Below are 21,342 nucleotides of genomic sequence, written 5' to 3' on the forward strand. Positions count from 1 at the left end.
TCCGATTCAAATAAACCTTGTATATGTGTATAGATAGTCTTTGAATTACGAAAATGTCGGTGCCAAAACTGTCATTCTCGGTCGAGGCATTATTTGTTTTACGATGGCCCTTTTACGATATCTAAACAACCATACAACTTACCGAACATTTAGCTTCAAGTCGGACTTTTTCTCGCTCGCCATGTAAATCGATGAAAAGACTTTTTATTGTTGTTTGCGAATGGGCAACTTTAATGACACTACAACCGTCGAAGTGCGAACATTTGTCTAGTTTTATGGCTATCAAATGCGTAACAGACGTCGTCTGCGCAGGGCCAGCCATCTTCGACACGGCCGTATAAAAAACACGTCACGAATATAATATTACTGTCGGATAGCGCGGTTTACTCTTCGGCGCCGGGACCGGGAATCCCGGCTCACTTTACGCTAATTATAAAAAACGGTCTTTACGCTATAAAAAAAAAACGGTCGGGGGTAAAAAGTAGGGTCGGTCGGGTGACCAGAAACAAGACATTTTTTTTATTTGGCCTTACGTCGTGAAAAAATGTGGTGGCTATTTCAACATTTTCTTAAAGATGCACTCTCACAGATTGAACGTTTTGAGAACTTTAAAAAAAAAAAATTTGTCTTGGAACGACCCAATTTATATCAAAATGAATGGAAACCAATGATATACGACTGCTGACAAAAATCAGATAGCAGATTTAGTTTAGTTAAAAAAATGTGTATTTCTTAAACCGTTAGTAACTCTTTTAGCCATAAAAGATAAATTTTCGATGGAAATATGAAAATCTGCGATCTGATCTTTTATCATAATCAGCAGTCTAATACCACTAGTTTGCAGATATTTATGCAAAAACATGGCTCATTCCTAGACAATAATAAATAAGTTGGCAAACAGTAAATTTGTGATAGTGCAGCTCTTATTTTAATGCTGGTAATTTCAATTTAAGAATCCGAAGGGGACTTTTGTAATGTAAGTAATACTCAGTGACTTGTTTCTTTTACCAGGTATTGAATAAGATCTAATGGCAAAACAATGGCCTCATATAGAGAATTATTAAAGAAGAAGGAAGCCCAGAACTGGGTAAAGGCCGCCTTCGCCCTCAACATCACCAAGGACGGATTACAAGATTTTCTGGAGGATGTACTGACATGCGTTCACCAGGACATCTATAGCACCGCTAGAACATCCAAGGGTCTTCCATCCGGGGCAACATGCGCACATTGTTTCACAGAAAACGTGTTGAAGTGCCCAACTCGTGGGATATGCACCAGTACTAGAAACTGTAGATTTCATCCTCAAAAACTGTACGCTCCTTGTCCAAATGGGATTTGTGAAGGCGTCCGTGATGAAATAGTCAAACATCACAGGTTTTCGGGACCATCATGGAAGAATACGAATGCCGACAAATGGAGCACCATTCCCTGGGAGATAGGCAAGTGTTTCCTGCCTCCTGATGGCTACAAGACCGTGTCCTCCATCAAAGACACTGACTTTAACGGAGTGATCAGCGTCATGATAAATTGCGAGGATTTCAAAACCAAACTGTCGTTTAACGTTGCGACACAGCAAAATTTATTAACAGAGGTAAACATATTAATCACACTATGATCATATTATATGATTCCGTTGACTTTTTAAAGCTGCACTCTCACAGATTGACAGTTTTGACGTTTATTATATTTTTATCTCAAATTCAGCTGATTTCGCACATCAATACATTTAATTCAATCATATAAGACAACTTACTTAAGAACTGCCGAGAAACTAATTTTTTACTAACGCTTTTTTCCATACAACATCTCACTGTATTATCATTATATCACTGGTTTCCATCTCACTGTATTATCATTATATCACTGGTTTCCAGACATTAACACAAACATTGGCTCATTCCCAGACAAAACATAAAAACGTGGCCTAAACGGTCAATCTGTGAGAGTTCAGCTTTTAAGAATGTTCATAATAAGTGTAGAATGTTTCAGTATTCACTTGAAGTTGCTCTGATTATTTTGTACATTCGTTACTCTAATCCAAACAACCAAGAAGTCTTAAAAGTGCATATATAGTTTAGTTACTACATATTGCATGATAGTATGCATTTCCATTTGGGCCATGTTCACCACAACAACAAGCTATATGTTAGACAATACTTATTTCAAACATAACATTTAAGGTTCGGGACATTGGTCGACGCGTACGCCATTCCCATGACCAGAGGGTCAAGGACACAGAACTAGTGGACTTCCTGTTCAAGCTCCGCACCCTGCTGGAGGATAAGACTGAACTAGCAAACAGACCCGAAGCACAAAACGCTGTGGAACAGCTTAAGAAGGTATGAATTTACATGATAGCGGACTAAACATATTATACAGGTATGATTTTACAAGAGAGATGGCAAAATTGAACTAGCATACTGTCCCCAGGCACAACAAGCCGCGAAACAGATTAAGCAGGTATGGCTTTCCATGATAGATGACACAACTGAACTAGCATACTGGCCCTAGGTACGACACGCCGTGGAACAGAATAAAAAGGTATGGCTTTCCATGATAGATGACACAACTGAACTAGCATACTGGCCCTAGGTACGACACGCCGTGGAACAGAATAAAAAGGTATGGCTTTCCATGATAGATGACACATCTGAACTAGCATACTGGCCCTAGGTACGACACGCCGTGGAACAGAATAAAAAGGTATGGCTTTCCATGATAGATGACACAACTGAACTAGCATACTGGCCCTAGGTACGACACGCCGTGGAACAGAATAAAAAGGTATGGCTTTCCATGATAGATGACACAACTGAACTAGTATTCCGACTCAAGGCACAATATCCCATGAAACAGATTAAATAGGTATGCTTGTACATGATAAAAACCACAACTGAACTAATCACATAAAACCGTAGAAATGCTTCAACAGGTATGAACTTATATAGATACTAGAGGACATAACGAAACTATTATACAGACTCGAGGGTGCGCGGCCGTGAAACAGCTGAAAAAAGGTATGATTGCAAGTGTCCTTTTTAGCTCGACTATTCGAAGAATAAGGAGAGCTATACTACTCACCCAAGCGTCTGCGTCACCCCTTGGTTAAGGTTTTGCGTGCAAGCACACATAGGTTAATATCTCAGCAACTACTTCAGGTATTGCATTGAGACTTTATACAATGGTACTCAACCATCCAACTTACTTAATTAACCAAGTTTGATAACTCTACTTTGCATTTAAAGCCAACAATACGCCTTTATTATTTGACTTAGAAATACTGGTTAAGGTTTTGCGTGCAAGCACACATAGGTTAATATCTCAGCAACTACTTGAGGTATTGCATTGAGACTTGATACAATGGTACTCAACCATCCAACCTACTCAATTAACCAAGTAAGATAACTCTAGTTTGCATTTAATGCAAATAATAGGCCTTTATTATTTGACTTAGAAATTCTGGTTAAGGTTTTGCGTGCAAGCACACATAGGTTAATATCTCAGCAACTACTTGAGGTATTGCATTGAGACTTAATACAATGGTACTCAACCATCCAACCTACTTAATTAACCAAGTTTGATAACTCTACTTTGCATTTAATGCCAATAATAGGCCTTTATTATTTGACTTAGAAATTCTGGTTAAGGTTTTGCGTGCAAGCACATATAGGTTAATATCTCAGCAACTACTTGAGGTATTGCATTGAGACTTGATACAATGGTACTCAACCATCCAACCTACTTAATTTATGAAGTTAGATAACTCTAGTTTGCATTTAATGCAAATAATAGGCCTTTATTATTTGACTTAGAAATTCTGGTTAAGGTTTTGCGTGCAAGCACACATAGGTTAATATCTCAGCAACTGCTTGAGGTATTGCATTGAGACTTGATACAATGGTACTCAACCATCCAAGCTACTTGATTTACGAAATTAGATAACTCTAGTTTGCATTTAATGCATATAATTGCCCTTAATTATTCGACTCAGAAATACTGGTTAAGGTTTTGCATGTAAGCACACATATCTCAGCAACTACTTGATGTATTGCATTGAGACTTTATAAAATGGTACTCAACCATCCAATCTACTTAAATAACCAAGTAAGATAACTCTAGTTTGCATTAAATTCAAATAATGGCCCCTTTTTAATCAACATAGAAATTCTGGTTAAGGTTTTGCATGTAACCACTTTTAAGTCAATGCTTCAGCAAATACATCATGTATTGCATTGAAACTTTACACACAGGCTCCCAACCATTTAACCTTCTTATTTAATCAAGTAAGATAACTCTATCTTTCATATTATATAATTTTTGCCCCTTTATTATGCTTCTTAGAAATTCTGGTTAAGGTCTTGTTAGGCCTAAAAAAAATACATTTGGTTCGGGTTACCCGACCCTACCTACGGAATAGGCGCCGACCCTACCGTTTTTATAGTCGGTTGGAAAAAAAAATGAAAAACTTGAAAAAAAAAATCTTTTTTTTGGTGCTTTTGAATATGTAGTTTAAAACCTTAGATGCTTATATAGACGACAACTTTAACACCATTCTCCAATGATGAAAATGACATTCTTATATAAAGTCTAATAAAAAAATAAAATAAAAAAAGTAAAAAGCCTACCTACCCTACCTATTTTTGAAGAGGATGTAACCCTAACCAAACAATTTTTTTTAGGCCTTAGCACACATAGTAGTTGCTGAGATATTATCCTTTGTGACGTAGGATAATATCTTAGCAACTACTTAATGTATCGCATTGAGACTTTATACAATGGTATTCAACCACCCAACCTAATTGAATAATCAAGTTAGATAACTGTGTTTTGCAAATAATGGCCCTTTATTATTACACTTAAAAATTCTGGTTAAAATTTTGCATGTAACCACATTGATGTTAATATCTCCGCACATCATGTATTGCATTGAAATCTAATCTAACAGTGATCCATGCATGTTTCGCCAAAACTTTTCAATCCTTACACTGAAAAGCGGCGGAATAGTCGAGCGCGCTGTCTCTGTGACAGCTCTTGTTTTATATCAGATTCGATACTCGTGCAAAGATATTTCTGTACTCTTGTGTTAAGAGGAGCGATTGGGAATTATATCGAGTGGACTACCTTTTAGTGCGGATCAGGTATGCGTTTATTGAATACAATTTAGAATAGTATGGTTTGACCTCGTCACCGGACTTTAGGCCCTACTTGACCATGCACCTAATCAGATCAACGGACTTTAGTGTAGGTGGGGGCCTCTATTCGACCTTGCACTTAATTATATCAACGGACTTTACTGTAGGCGGGGGGGGGGTTCCTATTTGACCACTCACTTGATCAGATCACCGGACTTTAGTATGGGTGGGGGCCCTATTTGACCTTCCACTTAATTAGGTCACCGGACTTTAGTGTAGGTGGGGTTCCCTATTTGACTGTGCACCTAATCAGATCAACGGACTGAAGTGTAGGTGGGGCCCCTATTCGACCTTGCACTTAATAATATTAACGGACTTTACTGTAGGTGGGGGTCCCTATTTGACCTTCCACTTAATTAGATCAACAAACTTTAGTGTAGGTCAGGGCCCTATTTGATCCACCTACAGACAAAGCGAAAACATTTTTTCCTTCACAGGACATTGCGACAGGTAAACACTGGAAGTAGGTGCGGGTCCCTATTTTACCTTGCACTTAATTAGATCAGCGGACTTTAGTGTAAGTGGGCGTACCTATTTGACATTTCACCTAATTAGATCACCGGACTTTAGTGAAGGTGCGGGTCCTTATTTTACCTTGCACTTATTTAGATCACCGGACTTTAGTGTAGGTGCGGGTCCTCATTTTACCTTGCACTTATTTAGATCACCGGACTTAAGTGTAAGTGGGCGTCCCTTATATGGCCTTGCACCTTATTAGATCACCGGACTTTCGTGTACGTGAGGGCCCCTATTTGACCGTGTGCCTAATTAGATCACCGGACTTTCGTGTACGTGAGGGCCCCTACTTGACCTTGCACCTAATGAGATCACCGGACTTTCTTGTACGTGAGGGCCCCTATTTGACCGTGCGCCTAATTAGATCACCGGACTTTCTTGTACGTGAGGGCCCCTATTTGACCGTGCGCCTAATTAGATCACCGGACTTTCTTGTACGTGAGGGCCCGTATTTGACCGTGTACCCTTATAAGATCACCGGACTTTCGTGTACGTGAGGGCCCCTATTTGACCGTGCGCCTAATTAGATCACCGGACTTTCGTGTACGTGAGGGCCCGTATTTGACCTTTCACCTAATTAGATCACCGGACTTTTGTGTACGTGAGGGCCCCTATTTGACCGTGCGCCTAATTAGATCACCGGACTTACAGTGTACGAAATTCGGATTTGAATCTACTAGCCCATTCGGGCTACCAGATAGGAAATTTTACTAGCCCGAAACCAATTTCACTAGCCCAAACTTAAACACTATAAAGTATCACTCGATCGGAATAATTTTTGGAAGTTTGAATATGATTCCACAACGATTCTGATCATCTAATCAAGCACGCCCATACAGTTTCAATAAATGTTCCCCAATCTGAACAATGCGTCAATAATAAATTATAGTCATACATATAATAGTGTAGTCATCAAAAGTTCAGTTATGCTACGTTTACACTATGTTCCCGGTGGCCACGGCAGCCCCGTTTCAGACAACCGTGGAGAAAACGGGATAAACATGAGACAGCGCGGGGGGAACGGGATATGCAAACGTGACAGACCGTTATTGTCGTGCATGCCGGGCCAGAATTTCAAACTGTCAAAAAAATTGCCACGGCAGCCACGGTGTGGATGAGAAACGTAGTAGGTCGTAGTAAAACGGGGTAAACGCAATGACACGTGACAGTACGTAATAGGCCGTTACACAACTTATAAATCGTCCGTAGGGGGGCGGGAATAATATGTAATCCCCGGCATCTGAAGTTCCTTTCTAGTTTTGTTACGTCGTGCTTCGTTTTGTCACGGTTTTCACGGCAAGCCAAGGTGGACGATAGCCGTTTCGTTACGTTTCATTTGCGGTGAAAACACAAAATCGTTTTCATCTTGGGAATTCATGTTTACTTGTCGAAGTATTCTGATACAGTAATTGCTGTTGCCTGGGGGATTTTCTTTATACCGTGGACACAAACGTAATCCAAAGCTCTGCGGTGTTCGCGTTCGATGCATAGGAGGCCTTGACAAAACGTGGAAAACGCATCAGACCTTGATCAAGACGTGAACAACGTGAGGGATCCTATCAGAACGTATCAGACCGGGACGCAACGTACATGCATCCCTGGTAAACCGCGCCCGGACCTAAGTGCACCTTGGACGAACCACTTTTTCGCCCCTACGGCTTGTCACGGTTACCACGATAAAACGTGAGGAAACTTAGCACAACCTAACAAAAATTGTTTATGGCGACAAAAATGGCCAAAATCCCACGGCGCAATACGTTTCGGGCAAACGGGGCTGCCGTGGCCACCGGAAACATAGTGTAAACGTAGCATAACTAATGCACCAGTCAATTGTAACCACGGCCCCCCAAGGTCCGGGGTTATACCGGGGAAATGGGCCGTGTTTTTAACTTCCCGGTGGCCCCGCAGTGCCGGGTGAATGCGGTGGTTTTGTATTCGCGCCAAATATAGCGGGGAATGTGCCTTACTTAGGGTCTCTGGGGTGCGGGGGCATTTGGCGGGGATTTTACTTATCAGTTCGGGGGGTTTACCTGGGCTTGGCTGGACCGAAAGTCAAAGTCCCCGCTATTTCCCGGACCTGGGGGGGCCGTGGTTACAATTGACTGATGCATAATAAAGTTTTCAAAAAGGTAATAAAAAGAGAAACATGTTTTCTGGACATATCATTTATTCAATGGAAAGAATTATGTACTTTTAGTTCTGTTATCCAATGCATCCTTGTCAAATCCGATATGCCCCAGCGATTGTGCAATGACATTTTTCTCTTTTCAACTTTCAGTTTCACTTTCAAGTTTCGGAAGAAACAACAAAAATATATCGATGTTTATATTGCCAATATTACTATAATTGTTCTTTAAAATAAATGGCAAAGCAATTCAAAGGTATAAAATAGAACCTTACTATACTGTACACTGACAACGATTTAACTATATCCGACAGTTCTCCTTTCACTTTGATTAAATTTGTCATGAAGTAAACGGGCACCTGTTTCCTGCGCATTTAAGACGATGCTTGTAGAATGATTTATTTCTGTTCGCATTAGAAACTTAAATATCTTTCTTTTTATTTTAGCTAATAAATAAAATATATTTAAACAAAATAAATAAAATATCAATGTTGATATTTCTATTTTGGCATTGTTGATTTTCATAGCCATCGTAGTTGTCGAAAACTGCCGATGTCATCCGTTAATTTACATACATTAATGGGCGGAGTTATTGACGTCATAGAGTTTGACTGCTGCTAACAGACACAGTTACTGGTTAAAAACTGATCGATAATTACTTGTCACTTCGGGCATTATTAATTTTTACATGTGTTTATATTCATTGATTAAATAAACAAACATTCAGCACATGGCTTGAGCCCTGAATCGCAGAGCATTTAGCTTTTTGATCATCATAAATTCCGGCGAATCCGACTTCGCCGTTGTCAAGGCGACTTAGTCGCTCCAGTCGCCTTAAAGGACGCATTCTTAAATAATAAGGCATGGCGAAAAAACAACAACAAAAAAACGATGTGTTACGCATTTAATTGGCATGGTCTTTTTTAACTCACATAAGGAAAAAACGGTAGCCCGGTCGGGCTAGTTTCTGTGGAAAATCGTTAGCCCCAGCTGAAATTTGGTAGCCTCGGACTATCGGGCTACCGCGAATTTCGAACACTGCGGACTTCAGTGAAGATGGGGGTCCCTATTTGACTGTGCACCTAATTAGATCAACTGACTTTAGTGTAGGTGCGGGTCCGTATTTGACCTTGCACCTGATTAGATCACGGGACTTTAGTGTAGGTGGGGGTCCGTATTTGACCTTGCACCTGATTAGATCACCGGACTTTAGTGTAGGTGGGGGTCCCTATTTGACTGTGCACCTAATTAGATCAACTGACTTTAGTGTAGGTGCGGGTCCGTATTTGACCTTGCACCTGATTAGATCACGGGACTTTAGTGTAGGTGGGGTCCGTATTTGACCTTGCACGTAATTAGATCACCGGACTTAAGTTTAGGTGGGGGTCCGTATTTGACCATGTATCTAATTAGATCACATGACTTTAGTATAGGTGGGAATCCCTAATTGACCATGTACCTAATTACTAGTAGATCACCGGAATTAAGTGATGGTCGGGGACCCTATTTGACCTTGCATCTAATCAGACCAACGGACTTAAGTGTAGGTGGGAGTCCCTATTTGACCTTATTAGAAGCGAGGCCAAACCAAGGTTGCGTACCGATGGGTCACGACCCTTGACAGACCCATGACACAAATCGTCAACTGATCTGAACCCTCCCACGTCTTAAACGTACGAAGTGGTGGCCTCGAAATTATTAAGTCGTGGCAACAACATGCAAGTCGTGGGAACGAGTAATTTAGTTGAGATCCCGAGATAAAAAATTGTTTTATTTACACATGTCACCTTTATGACAACGTACATACACTTTCTGATGTAGTAAAACTGTTTTCTGTTCAAATTTGTCTTTATAATATAAGTTTATAGTTTATATTATTTTGTAAAATAGCCTTTGAATTATTGGATGCTTAATGTCTTGATCTGTTTTGTTGACAGCTGCAAACAGACGATTTCAAGATCAGTGCTGAGAACGAAGGGGAGATATTGAAGGAAGGTAAGAGACGCTTTTGATCAAATTGACGTATATGGATATGGACGAAACTGTGTGTATGGCGGCTTATGTAAAAAGCTAGCTTGGGGCTGTGATGAGTAGTAGGGTGTAGGTCACTGTTTCTAAGAAAGAAAAATGGTTTCCGCCCACTAACTTTCGTTAAGAAAGATAAGATTGTGTTGAAACTCTGCATTTCTAGCACACCTGATAGGCATTTCCGGTGACGTCAGCCGTGCTGGAATATAAGTATCATGTGTTTCCGGTACGGATAGAAAAATCCGACCCGACGGCACGCGCGTAAACGCGGTAACGAGGCTTTCCGAGTTATCGGACACGCAGCGTGCCCGAGGGTCGGAATTTTCGATCCGGACCGGAAACACATGATTATTTTTTTTTGCATATCTTAAATTATCAGTTTGTGGAAAAATTGACGTAGAAAACGCACTTTTGTGCATTTCACCAAAGCGCGCGAATACTTACATATTTAATTGCGCTTTATTGAAATGGCATAATTTACTTTTCATATTCCATACAAGAAAAGAAATAAGAAGTGGCGCGTTGTTGCGCGTGACTCCTCTTACATGGGGACCGGAAACACACGTCCGGTATGCAAGAAAATTCCATCTGGCACCCCTGCCATGCCAGATGAGTCACGCGCTGTGACGTAATACTTTCTATTTCTTTTATTATACTCGTTATGTAACTATAATTATGAGATTTCAATAGATGAGTGCGATAAACATAAACTTTACTAAAATATGCCTTCAAAACAAAAAGTAACCCTTAAAAGACGTGATACTCAGAAACTTCTTGACGTATGCCGTGAATAAAACTTACTGCGCGTCATGCCGTGAGTAAACATCATCGCACGCCCTTTTTGGTAAAATGTACAAACATGCGCTTTTTCATGTATTTTTTCACAAAATATTGTAATTCAAGGTATGCTAGAAAAATGTCTATCATATGTGTCGGTTCCTCGGTTCCAGATCGAAAAATCCGACTCTCGGGCATGCTGCGCAGCCGGTAATTCGGCAAGCTTCGTTACCTGGCAACGCAGGTGCCATCGAGTCGGGTTTTTTTCTATCCGGACGTGTGTTTCCGGTCATGTGACCGGTGCTGGAAAAACTCATCTTACACCCCCCAGGTAAGATGAGTCACGCGCAACAACGCGCCATTTTTTTATTTCTTTTATTGTATGGTTTATGAAAAGTATAGTTTGCAATTTCAATAAAGCGGAATCATAAATATAAGTATACAATACTTTTAATTAAAATTGAAAAGAAATAATCGTAAAATCGCGATTTTTAAAGGAACTCTTTGACGTCGATAGTGATTTAAAATGACTGCGCTTTATGAAGTCAGTACACAACGTCGCACGCGCTTTTTGCTGAAATGTACTAAAGTACGTTTTCTACGTCAATTTTCCCACTAAGTCATAATTTTAGGTATGCAAGAAATATGATATTTTTGCATACCGGACGTGTGTTTCCGGTTATGTCACCAGTGCTGGAAACCCCCGTCTTACACCCCCTATGTTAGATGAGTCACGCGCATCCACGTGTCACTTTTTATTTCTTTTATTGTTTGGTTTATGAAAAGTATATTTAACCATTTCAGTAAAGCGCAATCAAATATATAAGTATGCAAGACTTTTGATTAAAATTGGAAATAAATAATCATTAAAAACGCGATTTTCAGAGTAACTTTTTGACATCAATAGTTCTTTAAAATAATTGGTTGTCCGGTTAGCGCAGTGGTTAGCGCACTCGCTTCTCACCTAAGCGACCGGATTCGATTCCCGGCTTGGGCGCATGTGAGTTTGGTTTGTGGTCACCAAGCCGGACAAGTGGGTTTCCTCCGGGTTCTCCGGTTTCCTCCAAAACACAAGACCACACTCTCGCGTAATATCGTGCCAACGAGAGTGATTAATATAATGTTGTAATAACTTGTTTCACAATCGTTGTAAAATAAATATGTTTAAACTAAACTAAAATAATTGCGGTTTATGACGTCAGTAAACGATGTCGCACGCGCTGGTTCGTAAAATGTACATAAGTGCGTTTTCTATATCAGTTTTACCACAATTTGATAATTTTAGATGTGCAAGAAAAAATATCAATCATGTTTTTCCGGTCCGAATAGGAAAATCCGACCCTCGGGCACGTTGCGTGGCCGGTAACTCGGCAAGCCTCGTTACCAGTTTACGCGCGTGCCCCCGGGTCGGACTTTTCTATCCGTACCGGAAACTTGTGATATGTACTTATAATGTTGCTTCTAATCGTCTTATGATAATGCTGCTACGTATATTCTGCAACAAGCTTCTTGTGATATTGCTGCTACTTATCTTCTGTACTAAGCGTCTTGTGATAATGCTACTTCTTATCTTCTGTACTGAGCGTCTTGTGACAATGCTGCTTTTTATTGTCTGTAACAAGCGTCTTGTGATAATGCTACTTCTTATCATCTGGAACAAGCGTCTTGTGATAATGCTGCTTCTTATCTTCTGTAACAAGCGTCTTGTAATAATTCTGCCTCTTATCTTATGTACCAAGCGTCTTGTAATAATGCTGTTACTTATCTTCTGGACCAAATGTCTTGGTAAAGGCTGCTACTTATCTTCTGTAACAAGCATCTTGTGATAATGCTGCTTCTTATCTTTGGTCCCGGGCCTCTTGTTAAAGGCTGCTACTTATTTTTTGCAACAGACGTCTTTTGATAATTCTGCTTCTAATCTTCTTAACAAGCGTCTGTTGATATTACTTATCGTCTGCATCAAAGGTCTTGTGATATTGCTTATTTTTATCTTTTGTACCGAGCGTCTTGTCACAAAACTGATTCCTGTTTTCTCACCAAGTGTTTTGTGATAATGCAAACGTATATGTTCTTATTTCTATGTTTTTAATGATACATCTTTACATTTACTTCAGGATTACGACTACGTTTGGCAAACCATTACCGAACCACGTTGGCCGACATGCCGATATCTCCCATTCTCGGAGAAAAGAACGCCAAACTCAGAAAATTCTACGTGGCACCGAAAATTGTGGAGAAAGATCATCGAAAAATCGGCAAAATTGACAACCAAGAAAGCGGTCAAAAAATTGCAAAATTTTCAGATGTTTTCATAAAAGAAGATCAGTTGCTCAGAAATGTTTTCCTTGTTGGAGAACCGGGCAATGGCAAATCTACATTCTCCGTAATGTGTGCCCTGGATTGGACTCACCAATATTTACCAGCGGAGGAAAACGTCGGTATTAAAACAAGCTTTGCCGACCCAGAATTCTTCAAAGAGTTTGCATTTTTGTTCCATGTCACCCTACGAGATTCATGTAAAACGTGTGATCTAGCACAAATGATCAAGGATCAACTTATACGTAAAATCTACCACGAGAAGGATGCCGATGATGGTTACCGGCTATTACAGACGGTGCTGGAAAGTGAAACATGTTTAATCATAGCTGACGGCCTCGACGAATGGACCCATCCGGAAAACGTAAACTGTACCTGCAAAACTGAGGAAAAAGTCATCCCTTTCCGTAATTCGGCCAACAAGGCCACACTCCTCACGACAACGCGTCCCTGGCGAATGTCACAGTTCAGAGTGCAGGATTCAAAGATCGACAAATATCTTGAAATAGAAGGAGCAGCAGACACAGAGCAACTCGTGGAAAATATCATCAACATTCTTAATGAGGGAAATAAGGATAAACGAACACCGGAGGCTTTCATGGACATGGTGTATGCGAAAGGTCTTGAAGGATTATTGTCAGCACCTATCAGTATCACCCAGCTCGTGTGCCTGTGGTTCGAGGGCAAATCGTTAACCGATTCAAAATGTGACATTTATGCTGGCGTTATAAACATGCTGTCCCGTAGACATAGTTGTAAGCAAAGCGGGCATAACATTCCGGAAATCGATCTGCCACCCGTATTAAAGAAACATAAATGCTTCATGCAAAATCCCATGGTTTATCTTGCGCTGGCAAAGTTGGCATACACAACTTTGTTTTCAGAGTGCAGAGATTCGTCTGTTGTCTTTAGCAACACAACAGTCGACGATTTGTTAAGAGGGGAGCAGGTTGAATTTGCATTGAAGTCAGGCTTACTCACGGAGAAGAAATCCAACTCATTAATCGAGGAATCATCTCACTTTTCATTCTTTCATAAAACACTTCAAGAGTTTTTAGCGGCTCTTCATTTATGTTTAAATGAAAACGACTTCAGTCAGCTATCAAGCAAGTACGAACAAGATAATAAGGAAAATATCTTGGGAGATGTTTCTCAGACATTTATTTTCATATGTGGAATGAAGCCCGAGCTCGGTGTACAAATGTCTTCATGGATCAATAGTTCTAGACCACCATACCAACCATCAATCTACAGTACAGAGGCTGAACTACTTCAGCCCCTGATTCTCTCCGGACACCGTGAAGCCAGGGCGAACAACTATGGTGACATACCGCTCTATCTCGCACACTTCAGGATTTATAGAAACGAGGATGTCGTAGTGTTAAAAAAGCTGATGATGATAAACAAGGAACGTATTCAGTCACTATACATCTATGGATGCAATGATCAAATTAATGGGGAAGAGGTGCAGGAGGTGATCACATCCTCCTCCGACTCCCTCAAAGCAGTGACACTGTGGTACCATTATTGGCAGTATGACCTGTCCCAGTGTCACAGGCTGGAATATCTGTATATAGCGGGAGACGATACAATACGTGTGCAGGTTGATCCAACAAATATTACAACATGTCACTTAGAGTTTGTATCATCGAACGTTGAAATGTACATATTTAGATTATTTAAAAACGATCAAAGGTGGAGATTTAGATTATTTAAAAACGATCGAAGGAGGAGTAAACTACAACGTGTTGAGTTATATGGCGTTAAGAATGTCCGGTTACTTGTGGATACACTACCAAGTCTCCCTCAGTTACAAAGCCTTGAGATACATTGTGCAGATCTAGGTAAGCTCCATCTCCTCCCCCCAGCCTCCATCACCGATATTACACTTGACCGTGTGACAATGACAGCGGGGGCGGTGCGGAGTCTGATAGAGACGATGAAGAACATACCACACACCATTACATGCAACATGCAGTACTGCACGGTGAAACCTGCCAGTGAGATGAAAGACATCCGAGAACATATGAACAGTTCGCCGTCATTCAAGGTTCTCAAGTTTGACATTACGAGTGGAGAGCTTCATTTCAAATTCACCAAAATGTGAACAATAAGTTAAGTGTTAGCATCGATTATGGGAATTCATATTTGATGAAAAACAGTGAAACAATCAATGGGGAAGTGTCATTCTATTTATAGAAATATATGTTACTTTTCCAGGAACTATCAACTACTTTTTATGTGTATTCAGTTAATTTGATTTATTTTGTGTATTTGCATGCATCCTAAAATAGATTTAACTGTACACAACAATGTCGTTGTGGCTGGTGTTATTAAATATATCGAACTTGGATGAAAACTTTCTTTTTTAATTATAACACAAAAGTCCGTAATCAACACGTGCAATAGTCGGTTCAACTTGATCGACTTTTTAAAAAAAGAATCCCGTAATAAATTAACAGATTTCCTAGTTTAATGTGATATCATTTGATAAATGTAAAGTACTTACTTCGCCACGGCGACGATGTCAATGATGATGATGATGATAATGACGACGACAACGATGTAGACGTCAGTGATAATGGTGATTATGGTGGTGGTGGTTGTGACGCTGATGATAATGGTGATGGTGATGATGATGACGACGGCGGCGGCGATGGTGATGCTGGTGGTGGTTGTGTTGATGATGATAATGATTATAATGATGATGATACTGGTGGTGGTGACGACGGCGACTACAACGACGACGATGATGATGATGATTGTGTTGGGGATGATGGTGATGGTGGTGGTGGTGGGATGATGATGATGATGATGGTAATGTTGGGGATGATGGTGATGGTGGTGGTGGTGGGATGATGATGATGATGATGATGATGATGATGAAGATGATGATAAGCTAAAATTATATGACTAAGAAGTCAAATTTAAGACTGGATAATACATGTTTACTTGGTATTGAAGTAAGATACGTAAAAATCATACAACACACTCATGATGTTGGCATAAGAAGTACGTTATATCAAAATAATCATGCAAGGCAAAGTATTTCTTATTTAAGCAAAAGTCAGTAAAAATGTTTTTGTCTACAAATACACACTTTACGGTAGTAGATTTTAGCAGGCTCCGAAATGCATCTGATAGCATTTATATGAATATATATTTTGGTGACTGTCGGACACATCTACTACCAGACCATTTTACTACCAGAAGGCGGACACATCTATCACCTTATTACTATTTACGATGTCTATCTCGTAGCTTGCCGGAGATGGCCGAGTTGTTACGATTGACCTGGCGTCAAACCACTCAAATTGCAGACACAGCCGACGTTCTTCAAGAACCTTATACACTGTTCCATGTCAATTATTATTATTTAATATAAAACAGTTTAGTCATATCATTTTATTCTTTAAATTTGACCGTTTTATAAATAAGAAACATCAACATGTTCACTATAAATGTATACTTATAGCAATTCTCCGATTTTTTATTATTGAAAACAAATTTAAAGTGACACTCGTATTTAATATCAATACATACACGTGTATAAAAAGCATACTTCTTGAGTGATACACCTTTAACGACTTCTTAGATAATGCATATATGGACAATATTAATTACTGGTAACAAGATTGCGTCATCGGTGAGGTATCGTCATCGGTGGGGCGTCGCCCATAGCGTCATCGTCGAGGTGTCGTCATAGCGTCATGGTCGAGGTGTCGTCATCAGTGAGGTGTCGCCCATAGCGTCATCGTCAAGGTGTCGTCATCAGTGAGGTGTCCCCAATAGCGTCATCGTCGAGGTGTCGTCATCAGTGAGGCGTCGCCCATAGCGTCATCGTCGAGGTGTCGTCATCAGTGAGGCGTCAACTCATCGTCGAGGTATCGTCATCAGTGAGATGTCGCCCATAGCGTCATCGTCGAGGTGTCGTCATCGTTGAGGTGTCATCATCAGTGAGGCGTCGCCCATAGCGTCATCGTCGAGGTGTCGTCATCGTCGAGGTGTCGCCCATAGCGTCATCGTCGAGGTGTCGTCATCGAGCTGTCGCCCATAGCGTCATCGTCGATGTGTCGTCATCGTCGAGGTGTCGTCATCGTCGAGGTGTCGTCATCAGTGAGGCGTCGCCCATAACGTCATCGTCGAGGTGTCGTCATCGTCGAGGTGTCGTCATCGTCCAGGTGTCGTCATCAGTGAGGCGTCGTCCATAGCGTCATCGTCGAGGTGTCGTCATCAGTGAGGTGTCGCCCATAGCGTCATCGTCGAGGTGTCGTCATCGTCGAGGTGTCGTCATCAGTGAGGCCTCGCCATAGCGTCATCGGTTAGGTGTCGTCATCAGTGAGGCCTTGCTATAGCGTCATCGGTTAGGTGTCGTCATCAGTGAGGCCTTGCTATAGCGTCATGGGGTGTCGCCGATTACGTCATCGGTGAGGTGTCGCCCATAGCGTCAACGGTGATGTATCCCCCATAGCGTTTTGCTGAGGTGTCGCCAATAGCGTCATCAATGAGGTGTCGCCCATTGCGTCATCGGTGAGGTATCACCCATAGCGTCATCGGTGAGGTGTCGCCCATAGCGTCATCGGTGAAGTGTCGTCATCGGTGATAAGTCGCCCATTGCGTCATCGGTGAGGTATCTCCCATTTCGTTATCGGTGAGGTGTCGTCATCGGTGAGGTGTCGTCATCGATGAGGCGTCGCCACGATACGTCCATCGTGCTATAAAAGAGAAATCACTCCCTTGCTGGCAAACTCCATAATCGCTCTGTTGGGCAGACGGGTCTGTGGGGATGTTTTCTGCCAAATCAAAGACTTTCATTAATGTTTAACAGTATGTCCCTGCTAACATCTGGATAACCATCATTATCCTATGTAATAACAACAATATTAGTAGTAGAAGCAGCAGCAGCAGCAGCAAAGGTACCACTGTTATCGTCATCTTTATCACGTATTCAATCGTAATTATAATATTAATCAACTTCGAATATAATTGTATCTTACATCTTTGTTGCATCAATGATATTCCAGCTATTGAATCCAGCTGTATTGTTAAATTTATACCATAGCTGCTCACTGGCGCAGCATCACTTCAGTCACTTCCGGTTGCATGGAGGGACACTTCCAGTACCATAGACGCTGAAACATGTAAACTATGCGTGTACATACATATTTCATTAGACTATCCACTTGTCAAGACATTTACTATTTCCATTCTAGATATTATCATAAATCCCAATACAGACGAAGCAACCTACCGTTATCATAAAATGTCTGCACAAATGTGCAATATTATATAATTTTATATTAGTACACACGAAAATGAGATAAACATTTTCTGCTACCTGGGTTTGGTTAAAGAAATCTTGGGGAAAATGCTGGCACCTTTTACACTCTCACTGTAAAATTTCTAAAACCAACAGAAAATGCCGATATTCGTGTCTTTCTTAAATTCGGATTGTTTAGATAATTAAAACTTCTGTTTTACGAGATTAAAATGTGTTAATGTTTTTTTTTTGTGTTGTTGTTTATTAAATTTAAAGTATTTATTTATAAAGAAAAAAAATCGTTTTAACCAGACAGGCTTTCGAACAAAAGTGCATCCTCATAGTGCAAAACCATCAACATCCGTTAAAACTAAAAATACAAAATATATATATTTGCTTAAAATACGTTCTTTTGCACAGAAGTAAGCGAAATGGAACTTATGTTTGGTTGTTGTTTTGTCTACGGCAGTTGGTGCGAAGAAATACAGGTGCGTGGGAGTACGTCAGGTAGTCGGGGAAGAGATAGCAGCGACTATACCATGGCCTCATACGATAGCTGTGATCCTGGGAATATCCTTTAAAATAACAACAACTGCATCATCAGCACCAAAACCTTATTCAGCATCTATTTCTAATCATCATTACTAGTATTATAATTTTAATCATTAAGTTTTAATGATATTTTTTTTTTAAATTTCTCGCGTTTTTTCAATTATATTAAAGCAAGAGTGTTATTTCAATAAATGATATTTCCCTTCCGTTTATTTTCCTCTTGTTTTTGTTTATTTCGTACCATGGCAGCTCACGGTGGAGCGTCACCCCCCCCCCCCCCCCCCCCAACATTAGTGAACTTAAGAAACAAGCTTTGCAAATATTAAGTAAAATCAACTGATAGAGATCGTATATATAATTGTGGATGACTCGGTACTAAACTACTCCGCATGTCCTTTTAGAATGTTCTGACGATGTGAACGGTTTACTAACAGCAATTGCAAGAAAAAATGCAAAATCAATAGAAACGTTTCGGCAAAATCCCACAAAACATTTCATTTTAATATCAGCCGGGCTAATGAATGGAAAACACACAAAACATACCTGCATAAGGTAAGTTTGTTTGATGGCCGTCACTTTGAAAGGTCCATGTCTCGCCTCCCGCCTTCCATTGAACAATATACATGCAGGGTTGACCAATTAACGTACATGGCTGGTCGTACAGTGCAATTATAACTATGTATAGGTTATCAGCGAGCGTAGCGAGTTGATAATTCCATATCAAACGGCTACTCGTGATCTATCCGACTTAACATAAATCGCTCAATCCTATAAGTTGATGTGTCAATGGGCTAAAGGCATTGTTTGAATACAATGGCATTTTAACACGTCTTAGTGTTGTTGTGATACTTGAATTAAGAGTTAGAGCTGTCCTGACGGGGCGTAGTTGACGTTTATATGTAATGTATTTGAAACACCCTACAATTATATTTTTGTTAAATACATTGAGACATCTTTTATTGAAATAATTTTTAAAGCTGCATAATGCAATGTGGACCATTGATACGTAGGCAGGTTTAAGATCAGATGTGGCCAGGGGCGTAGCTAGACCAAATACGATTTGTAGGCCCGTTCTACTAGTGAAGAAGTGTTTAAAAATAACCTCTGTTTTTAACAACACACAGACGGTACTACAAACTTTTTCATTATCACCTAATCTGGTTAGATAAAATGCACGTGCCGAGGTGTAGGTTTGAGAGAGAGGGGTTGCATATAGGGAATATTAAACAGTAGAACTCCGACATGCAGAATTTTGACAAACCCAGTGAGATCGCAACCCAAGTAATTAACTTTGCTCGGGGTTTTTTAAGCACTTTGCAACAAATTTTGCATTTTTTCTAAATGTGCTGGACGTGCGAGGTTGAGATACCATTGATTTATGCACACGAGAGATTCATGTACGATTTGCTTTGAACGTGTCACGGATTCGAGGTATAGATATGTACAGGTTTGCATAGATTGTGCAATGTTTTCCGCGGCCTTTATTTTTGTCCATGACCTACATACTTGTGGCGTCTGTGTAACACATCGACACAGAAGCGTCGTGTGTTAAAGGGACTAGACACCAGATGATACCATTGCAAGAAAAAAAAGAAAATTGTCAAAAACTAAAATTGATATCGTTGTGTACAACGCAATATTACTAACTGGTGTATCATATCGATAACGACGCATTATTTAACATTATACATTATTGCGTATTTTTCCAATCGAAATTTACTGAGTTTGTCTACCACGCAAATCCCAGTAATTTTTAAATTGGTGTTATCTGGAATTCAGTGAGAAAGTTTTTTCCGCTAATTTGCATGTAGGTACAAACACATTAAGCCCAGATTGGTGTGGTGATCTATTCATATTAAAATTCAGCTAATCCATAATCTTTGTCCATATTAAATTATTAAGATGACATAAGAGCATAACAGTTAACCAAGTATTTGTACGTACAGATTAATAACATTACGGAGTAAATCTATGAGCGTCGGTATATGTATCTGTACTAATCACGTGACTTTCACATGCTAAATTAACGCACTATAAACTGGGAAACCATCATGCGCAATTTTTAAACGGGTAAACTTAGTAGAGACAGCAACGAACAGAAACATAGAACAGAACAGAACATTTATTTCCAAGAAGGTCATAAACCCATCTGGCAAAACATGTACATATACCGACGATTTCTATCACGTTAAATGATGTACCATAAGTTTCATAATAGTTTGTAATGATAATTCTAGACATGTTTTGAGGAAATACTGTATTTGCCGATTTTGGGACCATTCGGTGTCTAGTCCCTTTAATGTTTCGATTGTAAGTCAATGTTAATTATTTATATTTTGGCATGCCCGGACTGCAAATGGTGAAATTTAAACTAACTAGCCGAAAAGTTTCAGTAACGCTATTGGAAATTGAGCTATTTTGGGCTTGAATTGACAGATATCTGTTCATTTGAGCACCTGCCAATTGCCTTTTGGTGTTCGTTCATAAATCTTAGTAAAATTACTCAATTGCAACAGTTAAAACGCAAGAAAAAGTAACTAAGGGTAACAACTCTGTAATACAATGGAGCTCTAAAA

At 40.1% G+C, this 21,342-nt stretch overlaps 1 protein-coding gene across 1 annotated transcript; it reads left to right on the plus strand.

Annotated features, from left to right (window-relative positions):
- Window positions 1–767: 767 nt before the first annotated feature.
- On the plus strand, window positions 768–15,061 carry LOC128246069 (uncharacterized). Its single transcript, XM_052964276.1, has 4 exons — window positions 768–1,591; window positions 2,181–2,339; window positions 9,771–9,828; window positions 12,753–15,061. The coding sequence occupies exons 1-4, from the start codon at window positions 1,040–1,042 to the stop codon at window positions 15,059–15,061; spliced, it is 3,078 nt and encodes a 1,025-aa protein (XP_052820236.1). The 5' UTR covers window positions 768–1,039.
- The last annotated feature ends 6,281 nt before the right edge of the window (window positions 15,062–21,342 follow it).

This window comes from Mya arenaria, chromosome 9, assembly GCF_026914265.1.
Source record: "Mya arenaria isolate MELC-2E11 chromosome 9, ASM2691426v1".
NCBI lineage: Eukaryota > Metazoa > Mollusca > Bivalvia > Myida > Myidae > Mya > Mya arenaria.